The sequence below is a fragment of the Acinonyx jubatus genome, chromosome X, assembly GCF_027475565.1.
Source record: "Acinonyx jubatus isolate Ajub_Pintada_27869175 chromosome X, VMU_Ajub_asm_v1.0, whole genome shotgun sequence".
Classification (NCBI taxonomy): Eukaryota; Metazoa; Chordata; class Mammalia; order Carnivora; family Felidae; genus Acinonyx; species Acinonyx jubatus.
Window position 1 is genome coordinate 9,348,553 of NC_069389.1, and position 24,024 is coordinate 9,372,576.

General features: G+C 45.0%; 1 protein-coding gene across 7 annotated transcripts in view; it reads left to right on the forward strand.

Annotated features, from left to right (window-relative positions):
- Nucleotides 1-24,024, forward strand: part of FRMPD4 (FERM and PDZ domain containing 4) — a 688,829-nt gene that overhangs the window by 651,469 nt on the left and 13,336 nt on the right. For all 7 annotated transcript variants that reach the window (XM_053202067.1, XM_053202065.1, XM_053202066.1 and 4 more), the window contains 7 exons: nucleotides 1,762-1,866; nucleotides 4,853-4,960; nucleotides 8,511-8,642; nucleotides 12,568-12,687; nucleotides 18,411-18,547; nucleotides 21,277-21,403; nucleotides 23,567-23,656. In XM_053202067.1, the coding sequence (XP_053058042.1) occupies nucleotides 1,762-1,866; nucleotides 4,853-4,960; nucleotides 8,511-8,642; nucleotides 12,568-12,687; nucleotides 18,411-18,547; nucleotides 21,277-21,403; nucleotides 23,567-23,656 (819 nt within the window). The remainder of the gene's footprint in view (nucleotides 1-1,761; nucleotides 1,867-4,852; nucleotides 4,961-8,510; nucleotides 8,643-12,567; nucleotides 12,688-18,410; nucleotides 18,548-21,276; nucleotides 21,404-23,566; nucleotides 23,657-24,024) is intronic.

Genomic DNA, 24,024 nt, shown 5'->3' on the forward strand with positions numbered 1-24,024 from the left:
AAATGCACTTGTATGAATTCTTGGACTTTTATCCCCAAGTCTGTTGACTTGCAAATACACATAGAATAGTATTTACTTGACTAACTACCTTGGCTATCTAGTCTCCTTGCTGGTTTTCCAGGTTTGTCATTAGGGCATGGTAAATAAATATGGGAGCAAGGAGGCCATAAGAGATGGGCATGCTATAGCTACAGAGAGAAGAGAGGAACACCCCCAGCTTGACAAGTTCTGCTCTATGGGGCCACTGACTTTAGGGGCTAATCACCTTACCACTTCCATGAAAACATCAATCCCTTCTAAGATTATATACCAAATGATATGCATAAGACAAACTAAGTTCTGTTAAGTACTTTTTTATTGAGGCAAGGAGTGATGTAGACCATTTTAGAAAAATCTGGCCAAACAGCACATTTACAAGTTCAGACGCACAGAGGGATCCACCTCAGTATCCGCCATGTTGAACACGTGTGCGACCCTTCCTTCCCAAACAGTGCTGGAGCAGCGACTGCTTCATCGTTGAAGCACCTCGCCTAATTAGTAGTGTCTGTTCTGGGTAGCTTTCTTACAGCCGCTTCACTTGTGCTAAACCCGTTATGCCAACGTAAATATCTCCTGCTTAAAACCATTAAGGGAGAATAATGTTTTCCCTTCAGCTAAAAAATGGCACATTGACAGCAAATGAACTCACGGCTGTACGATTTGTTAATCGTTACTAAACTTGGCCTGTAATTACAGAGATACTGAGGAGAACACCACTGTCACATCCCTTTAGCTCTGTAGTAGGACTTTTTTTTTAACGTTTATTTATTTTGAAAGAGAGAGAGAGAGAGCGGGAGAGAGGGGAGAGAGAATCCCAAGCAGGCTCTGTGCTCCGTCTCACGGCCCTGAGATTATGACCTGAGCCAAAGGTGGACGCTGACAGCCCGGAGCCTGCTTAGGATTCTCTCTCTCCCTCTCTCTCTGTGTCCCTCCCCTGCTCGTGCTCACTCTCTCTCTTTCCAAATACATACATAAATATGTTTTTAAAAAGCCAGGCTTCTGTCCTTTCACAGCCATCATTTAAAAAGATCCTTGGAGGGGCGCCTGGGTGGCTCAGTCCGTTGAGCGTTCGACTTTGGCTTAGGTCATGATCTCGCAGTTCATGGGTTCGAGCCCTGTGTTGGGCTCTGCGCTGGCGTCCGGAGCCTGGAGCCTGCTTTGGATTCTGTGTCTCCCTCTCTCTGTGCCCCTCCCCTGCTTGCGTTCTGTCTCTCTCTCTCTCAAAAATAAATAAACATTAAAAAAAATTTTTTTAAGATCTTTGTAGGGGCACCTAGGTGGCTCAGTCAGTTAAGCTTCTGACTCTTGATTTTGGCTCAGGTCATGATCTCACGGTTCGTGAGACCGAGCCCCATCTTGGGCTCTGTGCTGATAGCATGGAGCCTGCTTGGGCTTCTCTCTCTCTCTCTCTCTCTCTCTCTCTCTCTCTCTCTCCACCCCTCCCTGCTCACGCCCTGTCTCTCAACATAAATAAACTTTTAAAAAAAAATTTTTAAAAACAAAAAATAGAAAGATCCTTGGAAATGTGCTCAGTAAGAACATGGAACGTGCTATTTGCAGTTTGGTCTGCTAAGTCAAACTTACTACTTTATGCGCATGACAGGGTTTTGACTGCATCCGTAATTCGTGTTTTCAATTTTTGAGAAGATAAGATAGAAAACAACTGGTACAAGGTCTGCATTATGTTACCAATAATCCTGTCAAATGTTTTCTTGTTTCTAGTCTCCCAAATCAGCATTTATTAGTGCTGCAAAAAAGGCAAGATTAAAGTCCAATCCAGTCAAAGTGCGATTCTCCGAGGAGGTCATCATCAATGGCCAAGTGTCGGTGAGTTGACCGTTGTCTGCTTGTGACTCAGAGAGTCGCTGAAACAGGGGCCTTTTACTAGGCAAGGCCAGTCGCTCTTCTGGAATGATCAATTTAGAAGTCTTTGTTGGATTTCACAGGGCTGTTGACATGTTCCCTCTGGTGTATCCACAATACGTAGTAGTCCAGTGTTTTCTTCGAATGATTCCAGTGTTAGAGACCTCACTACTTTGCAAAGGAGTTTGTTTGATTTGAGATCACTGGCGTTGCCTCATATTCAGTAAAATACACCTCTTTGTAACTTCCGCCCACTTCTTCCCATTCTGCCAACTAAGCATCCTCCCCTTATATATTTTGAGAAAGGTTTCCCTAAGTTTTTCCTTATTCAAAATTAAATGTCTCTTTCCTTTCAATTAATCAAAATGGAGACAAGTTAAAGTAATGGGGAAGTTTCATATATGCAACCAGAAGTGAGGAAATACTGCCCGGATCTCTGTCAATGGGTCTCAATAGAAATCATGATTACTCAGGCACATAATTGATCTTCAAAATGAATAGCGCCAACATCAATAAGTTGCTGTATTTTCGATTCTTTTTTGCCCCAGAAAATCTAGCATAGTGTTTTTTGCTTTTCGAAAGCTGTCATCTAAGGCACTAATAGTTTTTGGACTTCTGAAATACCAGCTTTGGCTGTTCGGGTTTTGTTGTTGCTGGTGGTAGTGTTTAAACAGAGTCACAAGGATAAAATCTCATCCATGACATGCTCGTTAGGGGTCACAGACTCTTCCCTGAGGGTGGTCCTGGATCTGGATTTGCAGATGTAGGCTTGCACATCCTGAGCTAGGCACTCCCGGTCCAAGTGTCTTTCCAGAACTTGCTGACCTGTGCCTTCCCCACTTGGGAGTCCAGGAGTCAGCTGGCCAATCTGTGAAACTATGTGATGCTTGCAGGGGGGACCTAGGGCTGTCATTGCGCTGCCCTGTGAGCATTTCAGCTGTGGTCTTGTCCTCCCGGTTGCCACGTCCCAGCCCATCCCCTCGGCCCCCTTTCGCCCCACGTTGTCCTGCTCACCACAGGGCATCCCTGTCTTCCTGAAAGCACTTAGCATCCATTACCATCTCACAAGACTATCCCAGTTTAAGGCCAGAAGGTTCCAGTCGCAGAGGAATTGTGATATCACAGAAGGTCATCTGAAACTTACCCCATCTTTTCTCAAGCTTCCGAGCATGAGATTGGGTCATCAGTGTATGCATCTATTTTGTTTTAATGTTTATTTACTTTCTGAGAAAGAGAGAGCACGTGTGGGGAGGGGCAGAGAGAGAGGGAGACACAGAATCTGAAGCAGGATCCCGGCTCTGAGCTGTCAGCAAGTGCCCGACGTGGGGCTCGAACTCATGAGATGTGAGATCATGACCTGAGCCAAAGTCGGACGCCCAACCCACTAAGCCATCCCGGTGCCCCAGTGTATGTGTCTTTAGAGAGAATAGGAGACTAGAAGCTTCTGTGGCTATTTTTGCCCTGGATATACCAGGTCCATTCAAGGTAGCTGGTGTGTGAGGACAGCTCTTGGGGTCAGTCATCACCCGCAGCTCCTCTGCCTCATCACAGGCCTGTGTGTGGCAGGGACCTTCAGTCTCAGGTCAGCTCCTCAACCTTTGGGACCATCTTCATTTTCCATCTGCTCTTGCTCTGCTGAGTCATCGGGTATTATTTCGTGTCGAGTTGGAGGCAAACCAACTCAGTGAATCAGGTAGTAGGAAAGTCATGTGTGAAGTCCACAGGAGGAAGGAGAGGGAGGAAATTCAGAGAAAGGAACAGGAAGCGAAAGCCACGGAGCCTCTTCTGGAAATGCTCAGGGACTGAGTTCCATTGGACTCGCGGTAGGACATTAGCCAGTCTCTGGACATCTTGTCTTCAGTTTCTTCATCTGTAAACAAGGGACATGTGGTTTCAGGATTGCCGAGTTCCACTTGACTCCTATGACTTCATGACCAGCTACATGTGAGAAACACAGTTCACTCCAAGGATTGGCAGAACTCCTCCAACATGCCTTCCTTCTTCCCCTGCCCTCTCCCCCTATTTCCAATTAAAGAGAAAATTCAAAGGACTATGTTTCTGCTGTTTACTTTTGGTTATGTCTCCAGCATCTGTTTTTAAATTATTTTTAAGTTATGATGTTTGTTAGAGACTTAGTTTTTTTTTTAATTTTTTAATGTTTATTCTTGAGAGAGAGAGGCAGGGTGCAAGTGAGGGAGGGGCAGAGAGAGAGGGAGACACAGAACCTAAAGCAGGCTCCAGGCTCTGAGCTGTCGACACAGAGCCCGAGGCAGGGCTCGAACCCATGTGAACCTTGAGATCGTGACCTGAGCCAAAGTTGGACACTTAACCAACTAAGCCCCCTAGGTGCCCCTAGACTTAGTATTTTAATCTCTAACACACTACCTCATTCCTTATATGTCCCCTTTGAGTTTAAGGAACATTCCTAAATGGGTTAAAAATTATTTCATAAAATAACTTTATACTTAAAGCTTGTGAATGCTCGGTACTCCCTTTTCATGACTTCTGCCAAGTTCCAACGGGCATCGCATCAAACGTCATCATTGCTGGCCGTTGTTCTTTTCTAGGTAGCCTGCTCTGCTAAAGTCTGCGTGTTGTCCTAAGCATTGTGGCTTAATTGCAAAGGCATCATGTCTGTCATTGTGTGTTCTACTGGGAAACCTCGATTGAGGAAAAAAAAAAAAAGAAATTCATCTGATTTGTTTTCTGATGGAAAAACGTTCTTTCATTTGAATCGACTGAGTTATTTGTAGCTGGAAAAGAAGAGATTTCCTCTGAACAACTAAACTCAGATATCACCAGAGAGACCCCTTTTAGCCTTAGAGAGTTCAATTGGTGGTGGTGGTGTTTTATGTTGTGATTAGAATAAATTGTAGGTAGGTGCTGTTTCTGCAAAGAACAGAATTCTACTTTGATCTTCTTTGTTGTTGTTGTTGTTGTTGTTAAACAGGAAACTGTTAAGGATAATTCACTTCTTTTTATGCCAAATGTTTTGAAAGTGTATCTGGAAAATGGGCAGACCAAATCATTTCGCTTTGACTGCAGCACCTCCATAAAGGTAAGCGGACCCGCTAAACTCTACACCTGGACACCAGCAGGTACGGCGCGAGTGACCCTGTCGGTCTCGTGTGACAGCACCTTCTCTCAGAACTATCTGTTTATTGCTGAGATTTCTTTGGTGGCTTCCAAATAAGGGCGCATATGAATATTTAAAAATAAACCAAAACCAGAAGCTTTAATTAAGAAGGTTCTGCTGCGTGTGTGTGTGTGTGTGTGTGTGTGTGTGTGTGTGTGTTGCAAAATGATATAACATGCTATCACTGACAGATCGCTAGGGTTAGTCACTTTAATGCAACTCCAGTTTAATTAAAATAGTGTGGCTGTCCCCAAGAAGGCTTGGCACCCTGCCCCAAAGCCAGTATGATTTCGTAGCGGTGTCCGCCACCGAGAGGATGAAGACGTTAGCCGTTCATTGAGTATCTGTTACTGTACTGTGGTGTCCAGCAAAAACGAGGGCGAGAATAATGTAAAGATAACATTTACTTTTAATTGCTGTCACCAATTTCATGGAAATAATGCATAAAAAGGCAGAAACGAGGCGTGCTTCTCAGGAGAAGGGGTGAAAAGGAAGAGGCGCAAAACAGTCCTATTATTGCAAAGCCACAGGTGAGTTTTACATAATGGGTATTATAACAAAGCAGATGGGTTCTTTCCCTCCATGCTTCCTTCCTGGGGAAGAAAAGCGCATATTCTATTTTTTATTGGACAAAAGTGTGTTCCGAAATTGATTGTTCCCTAATGCCTCCAGCAGCCTAAAATAGGCTTTCTTCAAATGGCACAATAAAAGAGGTTTTATTGAGGTTTAAAAAAAAAAAAAACACCTAGTGATGATCTGTACAATAATGTATCAAGAGAACATCAAGTCTGTGATAAAAACGTCTATCAATAGTCAACCCCTCATTCTCAGCGTTTAAATTAATCAGCATAGGCCTTATAAGTGGCAGCATTTCTGCGAAGGCCCACTCACTGTGCATTTTTATGGCCATGATACTAGCAGGTGGCCTGTTCGGAATTGCTTTGAATAGGTGGCGATCTAGCAGGTCATAGAGCAGACCATGTTCTAGATTGATGACGGAGGGCGTAAGCCATCCTTAAAATCCTTCCACGGCAAGTGTCAACTCCGTGCAAAGCTGCTCGTTTTAAATACCGATGACTGACAGAAGCCCTTTTCCTTTATTCCTACTCACGATCCTTGTACGGTGAGGTGTTACTCTCATTATTGATCCGCTAGCCTACAGGTGGGCAGGCTTTTGCTCAGATTTTTTTTCACACTTCTAGCAGGCAGTATGCTCCCAGGGCTTACAGTTTACCTCCCAAGAGCCAGGAGCAAAGAGACAGACCTTTCTTCGGGCAGTACTAATCCTTTTGTACACAGACCGTGTGGAAATGAGTGGGCATGGCCAGACGTAGTCTGAAGGCCTCGAGCTGCACTATTACAACCCCTCTGAAGCTCCAGCTTGTTCTCTGATACCCAGTGGTCAGGAAAGCGCCTTGCCATTGCCCCCCGCCACCCCACCTGAAGATACACGTAAAGACTTGAATGCATTCCTTAACAGAAATATGCGTAAATTTAAAGGAGAGCCCTGTTGTTAATTCCCTGCAGCCTCTGTATTATGGGAACCCACACGAGACTGAGGTTGACTTCCCCGAGGGTGGCAGATGGCGAGGAGAAAACAGGGAACAGTGCAGAGTTCACGGCGAACGATATGACGGTGTTTAACAAAATTTGCCAGTGTCCTCTCAGGTGATTCAGGAGAATATTTTACAACATGCTTGTTGCCACACAAAGGCTGGTTTTGTTCGTTCTTTTCTGGGCCTTGAACAAAAATTAGGAAGCCGAGGACCTTTTTATGAAATTCAGTATAGTCGAGGCATTTGTGTTGAATGCCACTCTTGGGTGGTGAGTGGGTGTGGGGATCTTTGTTTTGTAGGGGTCTGAAGAAACTGAGAAAGGTCTATAGGGAAGAATCAAAATTTCAGAGAGATCACTTCAAAAAAAAAAAAAAAACCTCCATGTCATTACACGGTTTTTCCATCTTGGCATTGTTGATACTTTGTTTGGAGCAGGGAATTCTTTTTTTTTTTTTTTAATGTTTATTTATTTTTGAGACAATGTGAGAGACAGAGTGCAAGCAAGCGGAGGGGCAGACTGAGGGAGACACAGAATCTGAAACAGGCTCCAGGCTCCCAGCTGTCAGCCCAGAGCCCGACGCAGGGCTCGAACCCACGAACCGTGAGATCGTGACCTAAGCCATAGTCAGATGCTCAACCGACTGAGCCATTCAGGCGCCCCCGGAGCAGGGAATTCTTTATTGTGGGGGCTGTCCTGTGCACTGTAAGATGTTCAGCCACATCCCTCAATGTCAATAGCCTCTCCAACCCCATTGTGACAACCAAAATGGTCTCCAGAAACAGCCAAATGTTGCTGTAGGGCACAATTGCCTTAGGATGAAAAGCACTGTTCTTTGGAGTTTTTAGCGAAGGCATGTAAATTATCCCAAGAGATCACTTAGTTTTTGAGGACATGGAAAAAAAAAAAGTAATGGGTTTTTTTTTTTAATTTCATTTCAAACGAGAGCTCATTTACTAGTTTTCAGATCATGAAAAAAATAAGTCACGTTTTTTTTTTCATTTTCAAAGACACCTATCTGATCCTAAAGGTTTAATCCTTTAAAGGATTGCTTGTTCATTCTACCCTCCCCAGAGATTCAGAATAAAAGCTAATATATGTATGCTGTTCTAGTGCCCTACCTCTGTCAAACAGTGCCACAATAAATGTGTTCTCTGTATGAACTCATTCAGTCCTTGTATCTGTTCTGACATATAAGGTATTCTCATCATCCCTGGGTTATAGATAAGGGCATTAAGACACTTCCGAGTTTGATAACTTGCACGGAGGTGCACAGCTAACGTGAAGTCGAGCCGGGTGTGGAAACCAGATTCTTTCCAGATCCCACATTCCAACCATTACCGCATGCTCTTAACAGAAGGGTAGACTAAGGGTCAGCAAACGTTCTCTGTACAGGACCAGGGAGCAAATATTTTAGGCTTCACAGACCATACAATCTCGGTTGCCGATGCAAGGGGCAAAAGCAGCCATCGACACTATGTAAACAAACGAGTGTGACTGTGTTTCAATAAAGCTTTATTTATACAAACAGGTGGGGGGGGAGCGGATTTGGCATACAGGGGGTATTCTGCCCACCCCTGGGGTAGACCACTTTCCAAGGTGGTTTAATTGCCCTCCCCATCTAGAAGAAAGGGAACCGAACCCACTCCACTGCACAAGTAATTGATAAGCTTTCCAAGTTAAGACAAGCGAGCACCTCCCCCAGCTAGTCCCCCCGTTGCCTCCCTGTTTCTGAACTCCATAACGATCCGGGGTGGTGGGAGAGGTCAGGAAAAAGGAATATCAAGCTTCAGGATCCAGGAATCGTATAAAACTTACAGATCCGAAGCCTATTCGAGCAACACTTTTCGGTCATGGTAAACTCTGCAAGAGAGCCACGTTGGTTTTGATAGCATCTTGTCAATGTTTCCTCTGTAAGGATGTCATCTTAACTCTTCAAGAGAAGCTCTCCATCAAAGGCATCGAACACTTCTCTCTCATGCTAGAGCAGAGGACGGAAGGGGCCGGAACCAAGCTGCTGTTGCTTCATGAACAGGAGACTCTAACTCAGGTGTGTGACATCACACTCGCAGGTGAGAGCAGAAATTATGCCTGCCGGTGAGAGCCGAGGCCATCTGGCCCCAGAATTCCCCTGTCCTCTCCTCCCTTCAGTGTACTCACTGAGGCCCTGGGGATCCCCACTAAAGAAAGCTCTGGCATTCACAATGGGTTGTACACCTCAAGGTGACGCTTCTCTATTTTGTTCATTTTTCTGTAGCCCGTCAGTCAGCGTCACGTGCGGAGTTGCTAAAGACTCGGCACGTACTTGTAAGGGTTAAATTGTACTATAGGGCTAACGCTTAGCTTGAAAGATAACAACTTTGTTCTGACACTGAAGGTCAAAAGATAACAGCCTTGCTTTTACTCTTGTAAATCATACTTCATACTCTTGTGAATCAGGCTTTACCAATGAAGGAAACAAAAGCTCAAAAAAAGAGCATCAGAGACAAGGTCAAGGAGATCCACTGGTTGCAACTTAGCGGCAGAAAGTCTAAAATAATCACCTCATTCGATAACTGTTTCTGACTCATCTGGCAACCGTTTCTAACTCATCTGGGAACTGTTTCTCTGTTCTGTTCCCAGATAACGATAAAACGATGTGATCGGCTTTAAAAACTCTGTACCCCGGCTGTTCAGAGCCACACTCTTATCAAGAGTGTTGGTCCCGATCGGTCAGCCTTGCCTCTCATTGTAATAAACTTTGTTGCGACTGTCACCGGTGCCCGTAGCATTCTGTTTCAGGAGTCCTGTGGATGCAACATACTCACTGGGAATGTGGCTCCGCAGAATCATGTTTTATGTCATGGGAAGGACTTGTTCGCCTGCTTTGACAATGCATCTCTCGAAACCATTGAAAAGAAATGGCTTCTGAGATTATTTAAATTAAATAAGAATCCTAGTTAGTTAAGTTCTGGGTGCACACTTGCCTGTTTGTGGAGGCTTGAAATGCCCACCCCAGTGCTGCTCACTGTCAATGTTGGATCCACCAGTGCGTCCCAGTTCCTGGCCACCAACAGGCCACCCCCATCTGTTCTCTGGGGAGACAGGCAGGCTGCTTGGCTGCTGAATTCAGTGTGGCACCCTCCTTTCTCTCGTGATTCTGCACACGCAGTCTTTGCCGGAGGTAGAAGGGATCTCAGCCGACTCCTCTTACGGAGGAGAGCTCAGTGAGTGAGGAGGGAACTTTAGGGAGGGGGAGACCAGGAGGAGGAGCAGGAGGTGCCCCCCAGACGGACAGGGTAGCAGAAAGCATTGTCGCATTTAAGTCTTTGCAGTTGCTGCATAATTAAAAGCTGGTGCCCCGCGAGTTGGGTCCCACGACATGCCTAAGTCTCTTGATTCAGTCCAACTCAGTGCAGGGAATTAGTTATAAAGCTGTCGTTTGTGTACATTTACAGCCCTCGATCTACACTTGACCTATTTTTCTCAGGTTTGAATCTACCTGGAGATACTTTATTTTTTTTCTTTTTTCAACATTTTTATTTATTTTTGGGACAGAGAGAGACAGAGCATGAACGGGGGAGGGGCAGAGAGAGAGGGAGACACAGAATCGGAAACAGGCTCCAGCCTCTGAGCCATCAGCCCAGAGCCCGACGCGGGGCTCAAACTCACAGACCGCGAGATCGTGACCTGGCTGAAGTCGGATGCTTAACCGACTGCGCCACCCAGGCGCCCCTACCTGGAGATACTTTAAACCGCTTCTAATGATCGTTTCTTGTTTTAACCTGTGCCAAAACTCCCTTGGAAACCGATGACTTACTTTATGCTTTGTTACAGGGGAGCAACCCCCGATATTCAGAATCCCACATGGGCAAGATCACTGTTTGGCTCGGAGTTCCTCCCGAAGCCGAACTTAACACAAGGGTTTGGGTGCCCGTGGTTTATGGGGAGGAGAGATCCAGAAACACTGGGAGAGGGAGGGAAGTGGGGCAGGGGCGTCTTCCGGCTGGTGGTGGTGTGGGCTGCTTCCGAGGACGGGTGCTCCCTGGCCGCGCAGGGTCGCCTGGTGCTGGCCAGTGGTCACCGGTGTTTGCAGGAAGTAGCCTTCAGCTCGTGGTCATAAATGCCAAGGGGATATAGGCCGACAGCCAGTAAGTAGGAGTCTAGTGAAACTTCCCACAACCTTTTGATATTGCTAGATACACTCTCCCTCTGAACTTCTATCTACCTCACAGCCTTTACGGGAAAGCTTCTTGCTGGTTTAGCAGGACAAAGATTCTTTCAACGTGTCTTCTGGAGCTAGGCAACCATGACTTCTCATTCCAGACTGATCTCCAGGTTTTTAAATTTCCGTTAAAATGTTAGAAGGAAGCAGAAAGCCTGCAACCCTGATTTTTCCCTTCTCTTTGTAGAAGTGACTGTGTTTATCAGAACGAAAAGCAAAGTGTTAAAACTTCAAGTATGCTCCCTAGAAAAGAAAACTTATGGATTTAAATATCCTGAAACGAATCAGCTATATGCCTTTGAAATCACTGCATTTGAAAAGCTAGATCAATAAAGTATTTATAGGCATGGTAGAAAATGAGAGTAAGTATAAGAAATGTGTACGTTTCCAGGAAATTGTTTTCTTGTTTTAGGAACTGTTATTTTTATGGGCTGCTGTTTCTAATGAGTCTAAAGCACTTTTTTTGCATTACATTATTGCCCAAAACTAGTGTAGCCTACTGATGATAAAAATAGGCTCAAGGTCGCTTGTGGAAAATTCAGGAAAGATGGATTCTAAGCAGTAATGAAAGGAGCTGGAGATAAATGATACCTGACTTTCTAACATCAGCACAGACCTTCAGACAAAATACCCTAGGACATCCCCATAAAACCCCACAGCAGACCCGAGCCACACTACTGGTCGCTTAGGTGCCCGTATTTTCTTCTTCCTGGTTTGCTTGACCACCAGCCAGCGATGAGCAGCCCCCGGCCCATGGGCTCGTGAGTCCACTTGGCTTTGTGATTCTGCCCACAGCCAGAAAGCTGGGTCAGGGTTTCTACTTCTCAGTATGCCTTTAAAAGGAGTATGTGTTTTCCCATTGAAATTCTTCTACTCAACAAAATTAGCAATGTAAACTGTAAGAATACACACACACACACACACACACACACACAACATGGGGTTCAATGAGGCTATTGCTGTTCCTGTTTCGAATTTTAAATTCCAGTTCATGAACACTTTTATTTTGCCAGATTTGTCCTCTAAAAAACAAAAGTAGTTACAAGTCCGTGAAACTGCATACAGATCCATAGAAAACACATTCAAGGGCAATGCACTCATTCACCTGTTTATTAAGCACGTACTATTCATTGGCCGATTCCCTTTTGTTGCAAAAGGAATTACGAATTACGAAACCTAACCGCTAGTAGCCGGCGCATGCTGCTCTGGGTAAAAGGAAAAACAAAACGGTCCGTGGTCCTCAGCCCTGAAGAACCTGTGGAGTATTTGAAGCTCCTTTGAACGATTTGAACAATGTCGTGATACCAAAAAGTGCGGGGTAGTTTGGAAACTTGTGGATTCCAGAATTAGCGCACGGGCCCAAACTTGCATCTTCCTACTTTCCAGTCTTCTTCAGAGGGCCAACCTCAGACCCCTGGCACCCGTTCCGTACACATCAGGAAACTCCCATCCCCCTGGGACGGCCTGGAACCAAGGACTTTTCAGTGGTCCGGTGGCTCCGTGATGAGGGTTATTGCCTTTGTTTAGTGTCCTCTCCTGCCTGACCTGCTTCGCCCACTCCCTTACTGGCCTCTCCTGGGAGCAGTTCTTTAGTAAGACCCTCATGTCAGGGTCTGCTTCTGGGGAGCAAGACCCAGGGTCTGAGCAGTTTTCGGGGAGTGAGTATCTATGACACAGAGTAAAAGACCTTTGACCACCTCCTTCTCTGGCGTTCAAACAAAGTTGCCTTTGCCTGCACTGAAGGATTCTTGCGATCCGTCTGCTCTTCTAGGTGACACAGCGGCCCAGCTCCCATAAGATGAGGTGTCTTTTCCGCATTAGCTTTGTCCCGAAGGATCCAATTGACCTTTTACGGAGAGATCCAGTTGCATTCGAGTATCTCTACGTTCAGGTATGTGAGAATTTGGGCATGTTTTATATGAATATTGGGGGATAAATTAAATTTGGGTTTTTTTCCCCTAAATTCCTTCATTTGGAATCTTCTTTCTCTTTGGCCCCCACCCCACGCTCAGTGCATCATGAGATGACTCTGTTTTGCTACTTTCACTTTTGAAATAATTTCATAAGTATGAACACGTGCTCACCTCCCTGTCCCGCGCCCCAACACACACACACACACACACACACACACACACACACACACACAAGTTCATTTACCAAATCATGGTCGTTGATTTGGTAAATGAATGTCATTTACCAAGTCATGTTCATTTACCCCTAACTACTTCAGTGTGTATTTTCTAATAACGAGGAAACTGTCTTATATAATCATGGTCCAATTAACAAAATAAGGCAATGTAACACCGATGCATTGCCGTCCTCGTGTGCAACCTATATCCAGATTCTTCCCACTGTCCCCAAAATGGCCTTTATGTCAGTTTTTTGTGTTTTTTTTTTTTTTTTCTAGAACAGGATCCACTCCAGGATCCCATTTTGCATCTCGGTATCATGTCACTTTAATCTCCTTAAGCCCAGAACATTCCTCATTCTTTCTTTGACTTTCAAGGCTTCGACAGATTTGAGGAGTGCTGGCCAGTTATTTTATAGAAATCTCGGAATTCGAGTTCCTCTGATGTTTCTCTCCTGATTAGGTTGAGGGTATGTCATTTGGGCAGAGGCATATGATGATGTCAGTTTGTCCCCTTCATGATGAGGTTAACTTTGACTCTTGGTTAAGGCAACGTTCTCCAAGTTTATCCATCCAGAAGTTACTACTTTTTTTTGTGATTAATAGGTAATTTGTGGAGAGTAATTAATTAATACCCTTTCACTCACCAGTTTCAATATTCATTCATGCGTCTTGCCTGAATCCGTTATTACTGCAATGGTTTTAAAATGATGACTTTTCTAATTCCATTATTTCTTCTTCATTGATTAATTGGCATTCTGCTATGAAAAAGATTTTTTTCCCTTTGTCCTTTATTTACTCATTTATGCACTCATTTATTTGGTGCTTAGAGTGTTCTGAAATAGGATATTCCTTATAATGGAATAATTCATTTCAAGGCAATAAGACTTTAAAAAAAAAGTATCCTTTGCAGACTGACTATATCTAATTCTGGGTTATAATTCTCAAAAAACAAGGCTTCCAGAAATGAGAGTCTTTCGCTAGTTTGCCCCAAAGGGAATTTATTCGTCTGACTTTAGGAGATGTTCTTGTATTTTTCCCTAACTGCTACCCATTACTCTCACTTAAATTCCCAGTACAATCACATTAAACAGTAAGAACCCATTTACCTGAAGTTTAAGCATCTCACATTAGAACTACTCAGAGATTGTAAACCTAAATGTAACCTCCCCTGACAAAAAAGGGAGAAAGTGCCAAAGTGAGGCAAAAAACAACAACAAAACCCCAAAGACGTGCCCCCTTTGGTTAGACATACCTGTGTAAGGCCAAGACTTCTGGAGCCATAAGAAATAAAAAACAAAGAAGGTGGGAAAAGAAAAAAAAAGAAACATTTGTTCAGCCTAGGTAGTTGATACACTGGTTTTGTTTTACTAGTCTCAGTATTTTCTTGTATATTTCAAAGCTCCCGTAGTCTTTAAAACGTTGAGTGGGAAAAGAAAACACGTAGAAGATGGCACAGAGACAGAGGTTGGGAATGGGGACATAAATTAAAGTGGCAAGAATCCCTGGAGAACAGAAATTAAACCGAAGGCAAAAGAAGCCGGATGTACTAGAACATTCTAGCACATAGGGCACTAAACGCAAGGCTCACTTAAACGTCCCCCACCTCAGTGCTCTTCGGAAGAGATTCTGGTACTTACAGCTCAGTAGGATGATTGACGTTCATGAAGATAATCCTGAGTCATCTGGAAAAGGCAAGTAAAGATATGTGCAGTGTACTTTATACCGTTTCCTACCCAGAACAGTGAAACTGTCATGACCTGGGTTTTTTTAAATGTTAAACTTGGGCCACCCGGACCCCTCAACTCTATCCCCTGTTCCCCAGCAGGCCAAGTGACCCAGAGGTGACTGCCTGCTTCTCAGCCAATGCATTACTGCCTCTTCCCCTAGCCCTGCTGAGAACCAAGCTGGGGCTCTGCCGTGGCTGCTCAGATGATGTGCTACGTTTTTTGGCTTGTTAGTTGCAATTAAATAGTTACACAGGTGCCAGTCAGTGCGTGGCTGTAGACAGATGCGTTCACTTGTCATTCGCTATAATTATGTACTCACCCCATTCACAAGGTGCTGCTTTGAAACTGTTCTACTCTGCTTCTGCTCTAAACATCCCATTTTAAAACGCCCATGGCCTTTACGAAAGAGGAATGTGGTTGTGTTTCTCCTGGGAAGGACCGACCTCTTAGGTAGACCAGGAGGACTGCTAAGCACAATTCTGTTTAAGGTGTGTCGATTCAAATCTAATGCAGTTCGTCGAGATCTTCCTGATTCAAAAGAGACACTTTTTATACGTGTGGGGCTGTTCTGCGAAGCAGAGATCCTGCCCAGCGATCTTGCCCCGGGGGACTGGCAAAAGACCGATGACATTTCTGCTGTCCCCCCTTGTGTGTTGCACGGGTGGTGGACTAGCCCGCCACCCCTTCGAGGATTAGCCAATGGAGGGAGGAAAGGAGGTGGGAAGCCATGTGTGCTGGGCCAAAATTAAGCTACCATCGTCTCATATGTCCTCCGCTGAGAATAAGAAATGAGAATTTCTTGGCATCCGACTCTGTTTCACAGAATGCGAGGTATGTCCAAAATAACTTCTCTGTCGAACAGAAGTCAGTGGATCTGCAAATGGCGCTGTGTGCCCATGTCGATTTTAAGGTACCAAAAAGACGCCGTAAAATGAGCCTAGAGAACAAAAGAGTAAGCAGAAGCCATATGTACATTACAGTGTATATTACCATATACATTACTCTATATAATGTGCAATGTACATTGCAAAGACGAAACTCAAGTCAACCTTGTGGGTTGCTGTTGAGGACAATAGCCATTGACTAGATGAACCTTGGCAATGAAAATAGAGGCTTGAGGGTGGTAACATCTGTTAATCACCTACTCATTACTGGGCCACGAGGTATTCTGCAGATGTGAGTATATATAGTGACAGAAAGCCCTGGTAATTCACACTGTTGTAATTCATAATTACCTGTCCAATATCTACGAAGAAAAAGATGGTTACACCAATTAGTAAATGGGACAACACCTGAGAGGCTACGAAATATTTTAAAACACTTGAACAGCCTCGGTTGCCTTTTTAATACCTAACATGTTCATGATAAATGAACTTTCTGTGGGCCTAAAGTAGTCTATCGGGACCTCTATTTGGCAAAACAATGACCACCATTTGCTTGTGTTAACTGTATTTTAAGTAATGTGATTATGAGTAATAAAAGTATGATTCGTGCCATAATATATATATATATGTATATATATATATATATATATATATATATATATATATATGTATATGTATATATATATATATCAGACTTCACACTAATTCTCCAGGATCAGTCTGAACTAATTATATAATGGAATTAAGTGACTAATCACCTTGACAAAGAACTCACCCAGAAGTCTGGTTAAATACAGGGTATGAAAGGGATGGGAAAAAACTATCCCAGTCACAACTCTTAGGAGAAGTCCTAGTGGTAACTCAGCCTAATAAAGCACATTCCAGTCTGTGAAACATCCTTAGAGATGTACCAACAACCTTGAGAGTGAGCCCATTTTTCAGGTAAGAAAACAGACTCAGGAGAGATGAAATGCCATGTTCCAGGCCGTTTGATGAGTAGCTGGCAGAGCCTAGGACTACACCTGGAGTCTTTGTCTCTAAATCCTGTGCTCTAATCCTGTGTCGAGGATTATATTGGCCTGGTGCTGTGCCAAGTGGCTTCCTCTCCCTCATCCTTCATGAGACTGTAAGATGAGCCTCAACCCCATGGTGTCCCTTTATGGACACCCCTAGGCGTGTCCCTTGGAAATAACTGGTAAACCCAACAGCAAAACAAAATGGCTGCCTTCACTCAAACCACTCTATCTCCCACCTCATACCGGACCTGCTTCCAATAAGGAGTGCTGTGCAATCCAGATAGGTGTGAGCTTTTCAGCAGGAGCGAAGGTAGAAGCCCATGTTAAAGATGGAGGCAGGGAGAGGAGGTGACTTCCCTCTTAGGAGCAAGGGGACAAGCTGAGAGGCACGAGCCTGGAGCCCGGGGACAGAGTGTGCATTGCATGGCACCAGTAGGGCATGGGTAAGTATTTGAAGGGTAAACGTTGTGTGCAGAAACCATTCAGGGGTACATGTTCCCATTTGGTAAAGTCAATGCATGATGGGGTCACAAATGTGCTTTGCTGGGAAAAGAGGTAAATGTTCTGATACAGTTTTGCATTTGAAATCTTCTTGGGACAAGGCAAAGCAGGAAGAAAGAGGCTAAATATCACAGTTTCTAGCCCCAAAGCCTAGTTTTCCAGAGCAAAAATAAGTGTGTGTGTGTGTGTGTGTGTGTACACGCGCGCACACACACACACACACACACACACAAAATATGCTGAAGCTACGCTGTGCTTCCAGGTGACGTATAGCTCAGTGCTTTGCCCCTAACGAGCAAGCATGCCCGGTGGGAACCAGTCACTGTGGTCACACTAGACTTTGCAAGTTGCAACACGCTCTCAGCCACCCTTGCGTTTGATGCTCACCACACACCCTGTGAGGTAGGCGTCTCCCTTTTACAGATGAGCAAACTGAGGCCCAGAGATGTGGCGTGACTCCCTCAGAGTCACAGCAGGGGCGGGTCACCGCTGGAGTGAACTGAGGGTTTTAATGGCTACGTTTTAGCGAGTACACCAGTGCGCTGTGCTGAAGCGCTTAATGTGGATCTTAGTACTGGCACCGCTCCAGTGGCGTCATTAGTGTGAGTCCCCATTGCACACATCAGTAAACTGAGGCTACAAGAGTAAAGTGGTTGAAGCTACAGGCACAGGTGGGCATTGGCAAAGCCACGATTCCGAAGCAGGTGGGTGTGAGGCCAGGGCTGCTGCTGTCCAACCTCTTGCTAAACCTGCCTCCCCCCTGAACTGCTCTCGAGAGCTAAATGGAAGTTAATGACATTGGTGATGACTGCGGTTGACGCGTATGAGCACTCACGGCTTCCCAGGGCTTCACCTTGTTAGCTCATGTCCTCCTCACCACAGCCCTGTGGATGGGGAAGCACTACTGTGCCCGATTTACAAAGGAGGAAACCGAGGCACGGCACAATTCAGGGATTTGCCCAAGTGCCCACCCCTGTGGAAGCGGAGGAATAGGATTCGAACCCGAGATTCCAAGCCCAGCACAAGTCGCATGCTGCTATCAGTGCTTTGCGCGTTCAGTTGCAGCACCTGTGTTTGGAAATTTCGTACCTGAATTCCTAATTATTTTTACCAAAAGCTAAATATTTAAATAGCAGCTCATTTGTCGGTGAATGTTAAATGTTTTGTGCGGTCCCTGTGTTTGTGCATGTAATTAAATACTGACTGGGTTCCAAGCAGCCTGGTGGACATGTTTCCACATTTAGCCCCCTTGCCTTTGACGGGAAGCTGGAACACCGGGTCACCTGTTCCTCGGAGGCAGCGCGCCGGCCGCCGGTTCTTTGACACGCTGCGCCCTCTGCTGGTCTCTTTTGTAGAGTTGTAACGACGTGGTTCAGGAGCGATTTGGGCCGGAGCTGAAATACGACATAGCCCTGCGGCTGGCAGCCTTGCAAATGTACATCGCAACCGTCACCACCAAGCAAACACAGAAAATCTCCCTCAAATACATCGAGTAAGTGTTGGCTCTCGGAGCCATTTCAGGCACAAAGATACTGCCTCCGTAACGCCCAAGTGTATTTTCGATGCATGTCTCGATTTCCAAAATTGATCCTGCTCGTGGCAGGGCATTTGTTATAAACATGGGCAAAATATATGAACGTCATGTTCATTTTTGGTGGAAGAGATCCATTTCTTACATAACCCACCTTTAGAGAATTGTTTAAAATGAGGACCAGATTGAAAGCAAAGCGTACGTTTTAAAATTCCTAAACGGACTTGATTCCAAGCCAAGCTTTGGTCTCCGTGCTTCTCAGACATTAAGCTCTTTAATTCTCACGACATCCCTAGGAGATCAGTAGGATTTTAGCTGTATTTTACAGATGAGCAAACCCAGGCACATAATGACTAAGGAACCTGCCCAAGTCACACAGCTGCTAACTAGAGGGGCCTGGATTCGAACCCAGGCAGTGGGACTCCATCTTGTGCTATAGGTCGTGTGATCAGTAGAAGCACCTGTGTTAAGACTGCGGCCTGCGTAACCTGAGATTGCTTTAGATTGCTAAGATACGGTATGAAAGTAATGCTCTTAGCCGTAATCAGGAAGGATGGTATCTGTGGTAAAGAAATGTGGCCGCGGGAAAGGATGCCATACAATCAAATTTTGTTTCACGATTCGAATGTTGGCCAGAGAAGATTCCCTGTTAGAAAAAGGCAGTCGTGTTGCCCTCAGGTCTATTGAAGGGTCATCCTTTCAAAGAGAGCCCTCTGTCGCCCTGTCCGTATGCTTCCCGTTGGCAGGTGGCTCAGAAGCCGAGAGCAGCCAAGCTGCTCTCTTAATCATGGCCGCTCTAATGCTAAGAGAGAGGAACGCTCCTATTTCAAAGTTCGTGGCAGGACCGAAGCCACATCTCCACGTAACACTCAAAGCCCTAGAGCCCTCTCCGCCTACACAAGTGATATGCAAGCTAATTGAAATCCCACCTTCCAAAGAAGCTTCCCATGGGCTGCCTATTAAGCCTTTCTAACTTCCCAAGGTGCCAGGTGGACCCACCAGGGAGCAGAATGGCTTCTTCCCAATGAGTTCAGGAGCCCATGTTGGGGAGGATCAGAGCCCCGGTTTGCTGATTCCAAGGCCACTGTTCTCAAAAGTCTCGGTTCTCCTGTCTACGCCGAGGGACAGATCCTTGTGTGCGATTTGAGAGCCTCAGGCCTTCCATTCTCCATCCAGTCTTTTTCACAGATGCCTTACCTCTTGCCACACAGGCCATGACTGTCTCCTGAGAGAGACTCCGCCCACAAAGAGGTCTTCCGCTCAGTCGGACACATTCAGTCCCTCCGTTCCCCTTCCTTATGTTTCGCGGGGGTGGACGATACTGGCTTCCATATGAAAAGGTGGTGTGTCCAACTTGACACGGTTTTCAGACAACTTAGATGCCTTTCTCTTCCCGTTGCCTGTACGCACGTTTTACCAGTTTGAATATGGTACAGTCAGAAGCCTCCCAGAGATAACTGGCTTGAGGAAGAATCTTACAGAGTCCACAATAAGGTTCTCACTAATCAGTCCACTCACCGGACAACTGTTCACTGAGCGTTTTGTGTGGTATTCACACTAGGACGGTAGAAAGTTCGAGTAAGTATAAATTATAATCCTCAGCATCAAAGAACGTGTGGTCTGATTATACAGATATGAAAAGTAATGATCTAAAATAATGATACAAGCAGAATTCCCAGGCACCCCAGAAGGAGTGCCAGATGATGGGGAGAAATAATAAATACAAGTGGAAGAGGGGGAGGAGGAGGAAGAAACGGTGATCATGAAAAACACCATCATCATGATTGATCAAGTGGGGGAAGGCTGTCTTCCTACCCTTCTCTGGAGAGGATCTGGAGTAGGAGAAATAACTAAACCTTCTTGAAGATCTTCATAACTTAGGAGACACTGGTTGGGCACATGACCAATCCGGATAGAGTTTGTAGAGTTCAAAATATGGAAACTTGTTGGGGTAGGGTTGTAGTCATTGCTGGGGAAATAAGACCTCTGCGCACATATATCAGCCCAGTTTTATCTGTTTTTCTTGTATATCCACCCCTATTTGTGATGTTTGCGCCTCCCCACCACTGCCACACATACTTAAGGATCACGAACCCCACCCTGATGCCACACCAGAGGCACTCCTCGTTCACACACACACACACACACACACACGCAGCAAGAAATGTTGATTGAAGGAGCCAGATCTTCTGGCCGGGAGAGAAGTGTGTGTTTCTAGTGAAGTAGCCGTTGGTGAAGGAGAAGGGGAGGGCAGAATGGTTTGGGGGCATGAAGGGGTTGCACGGGCCCTTCTAAGTGAAGAGACAAAGCCACAGTGTGGGCAGACAGGGAGCAAAAGACAAAGGAATGGAGAGAAATAGTATTGGAACTACATACTCGGAGATGTGAATGAATTCAACGAGACTCAGAGGTGGGTTGGATAAATTGTCTCTTCAGTTCCCATTGGTCCCAAACGCATTCTCTCTGGAAAGGGAAGAATACGTTTCCTTTAGAATGCAAACAGATGTACTAATGATCAGATAGTATGTTTCCTGAGTGTAAATTCAAAGTTGCCTCCCTAATCGGGCACCTATCTCCATTTCCTGCCTTTCCCCGAGTTCATTTGTTCCATCGAACATCAGAGCGCCATTTTGCCTTAGATAACTAATCATCACAAGAATGTGAAATTAAAGATCTGCTCTTTATTGCAGAAAAGAATGGGGATTAGAGACTTTTCTTCCCTCTGCTGTGCTGCAAAGCATGAAAGAGAAGAACATAAAGAAAGCACTTTCACACCTTGTCAAAGCAAATCAAAACTTGGTACCACCGGGTAAAAAGGTATCACATTTGCATCTTAATAGAAAATGGATTTTAAAGAGAAAGGCTTGCATGCATTTTTAAAAATGTTTAAAATTAGCCCGTGAATAAAATACTTAGTACCACTTTTTCAGAAGCAGTAACACTGTGTAACCCCAGCCCCCCCCCCCCCTTTTTTTGACTATTAACCTGTTTCTAAGACTAGTGACAACTAAGTGTTCTTCTGGAAACGTATTTATTTCTTGTAAGCTACGGACTCCTTCTTGTACCGAGTGTGTGCACATTCACGTGCGCGTGCAAGAGAACCTTGCATAGCCACTGAGACCTTGTGATTAGAGAATAGGATTGCAAGTTCCCATCCCATCAGGCTCCCGCTTACCACGCAGACCAGCTTAAATGCACAGCAGGCAGCAAGGGTCCTTGTGACCAGACACCACTGTTGGCATTTGGAATCATTCTTTGCCGGGAGGGGGGGCGGTTCCGGCGCATTGTGTGGTATTCAGCTGATCCCTGCTCTCTGCCCCCAAGATGCCCTCGATTATGTCAAAGAAAAATGTCTTCAGACATTGCCAAATGTGCCCTGGGGAACAAGATCGGCCCTGGTTGACAACCACTGAATTAAATCTTACTTTTGAAGGGAAGATAAAATTATTTCTACCATTCACCATCATTACTGTTAAAATCGCCGTCCCTTTTTTTTTTTTTTTTTTTTAATGAGAAGAAACACAAAGGCCACGTTCAAATAGATTGTTGGTCAGAATAGAGAGTTATGTTCATAGGGAATCGAAAGCAAAAGGTTTCAAGAACCAGAAAGAGGAACCTTAAAATACTGGCCTTATAAAACTGGAAGCAGGGAAACCAACCCAGAACACTGAACAATTGATACTGGCCATAGAAACGTGGGTAACTCTGATAAGTCATTTTTACTGGCTGAAACGTACTTATTTCTGTTCCCTCCTCACCCCATGGCTTTTTAAAAGGTAAAATCAGGTTCGACACACTATCAGCCACCATCGCCTTACTTCCTCGTTTCTGTGATCATTCCGCTCACGGAAATATAGCTGGACGGCGTGGATCAGTCGGTAGAACATGAGGCTCTTGATCTCGGGGTTGTGATTTCGAGCCCCCCGTCGGGTGTAGAGATGACTAAATAAATAAACTTAAACCCGAAAGATTTTTTTAAATTTCTGTTCTGATTGGCCCAAAGCTAATTTTTTTTTAATTGGCTTGATATGATTTTTTTCATGCATGGCCCACTGGTTTTGTAATAATTGGGATAACTGCTCTAAGATCTACTCATCACTGTTTTTCTATAAAGGTCAGTTTTTCTAGCCAAGATAAGTGGTTTGCTTTCAAATCGATTTGCAAAATGCTTTGGGCTTTTGAAGGAAGTAGGATGACTGAACAGTGCTAACAATTGCATGAAGGGTAGTGCATTTTGGTATAGTTAATATTCCAGTATTTTTAAAAAATTTTTTTAACGTTTTATTTTATTTTTTGAGAGACTGAGAGAGAGAGAGAGAGAGAGAGAGAGAGAGAGCACGAGCGGGGGTGAGGCAGACAGAGAGGGAGACACAAAATCCGAAGCAGGCTCCAGGCTCCGAGCTGCCAGCACAGAGCCCAACGCAGGGCTCGAACTCACAAACTATGAGATCATGACCTGAGCCGAAGGTGGTCACTCGACCGACTGAGCCATCCAGTCACCCCTACAATCCAGCACTTTTTTTATGATGTGTTCAAAACGGCTCCCCCAAACTCTGTGTACAGGTGAGTCTCCTGGACGCAGCCCGCCCCGTCCCTACCCGCGATTGGAAAGCACCACTGGGCTCTTGGAGTCCCCGATGACCGATGGTTCGGTGGGAAAACTTACCATCTTGTTTTCATTCGTTGAGCACCCTGGCCCAGTATGTCCATGCTCATGACCCATGCTCCCCTCACTACCACCCCACCGCCAATGCCTTCTCCCCCACATAAAAAGGTTTTAATCTGGATTTCTTGTTGCAGCCCTTTCTCATGAAACCAAATACACAGCAATTTACTTTGACTCCTTATGAAGAGGCCTTGTCTCACCCCATCTGTTGGTAGTAAAAGCATCAGGGTTTGTCCTTGTTTTTAGCTGGTCTCCAGCAGAAACAGACCCACCCCCAATGGAATTAACACCTGAGGTTTCTTTTCTCTCCCCAGCTCTCTGCACTGCAAGCCAAGGTCCATTATCTCAAGTTCCTCAGTGATCTTCGACTGTACGGGGGTCGTGTGTTCAAGGCAACATTAGTGGTAATTGCTTTTTCTTGCTTTCTCTTGGAAGCCACAGAAGCCTGCAAAATGTCACTGCCATAGGCTGTCTTGGATGAGCTGCCTTTGATGACAAAAGCAAATCAGCTGTGAATCGTTTCCAGCCTTCATTTCTAATCGACTGCACCACAGTCTGAAACTATGAGAAGAAATGTTAAACCAGATAACGCCGCTGCAGAATGCCCTAGAAAAAGAAACCTGAAGAACCGAGAGAATTCATGCACGCTAACAATGGCCTTCTTTTAAATCATTGGGCCAGAAGTTGCTTTCCCATTAAAAATGAAAAAAAAAAAATCCCCGTTTCTAGAAGTGTCTCATGATTACGAAAATATGCGCTATGATAACATTTG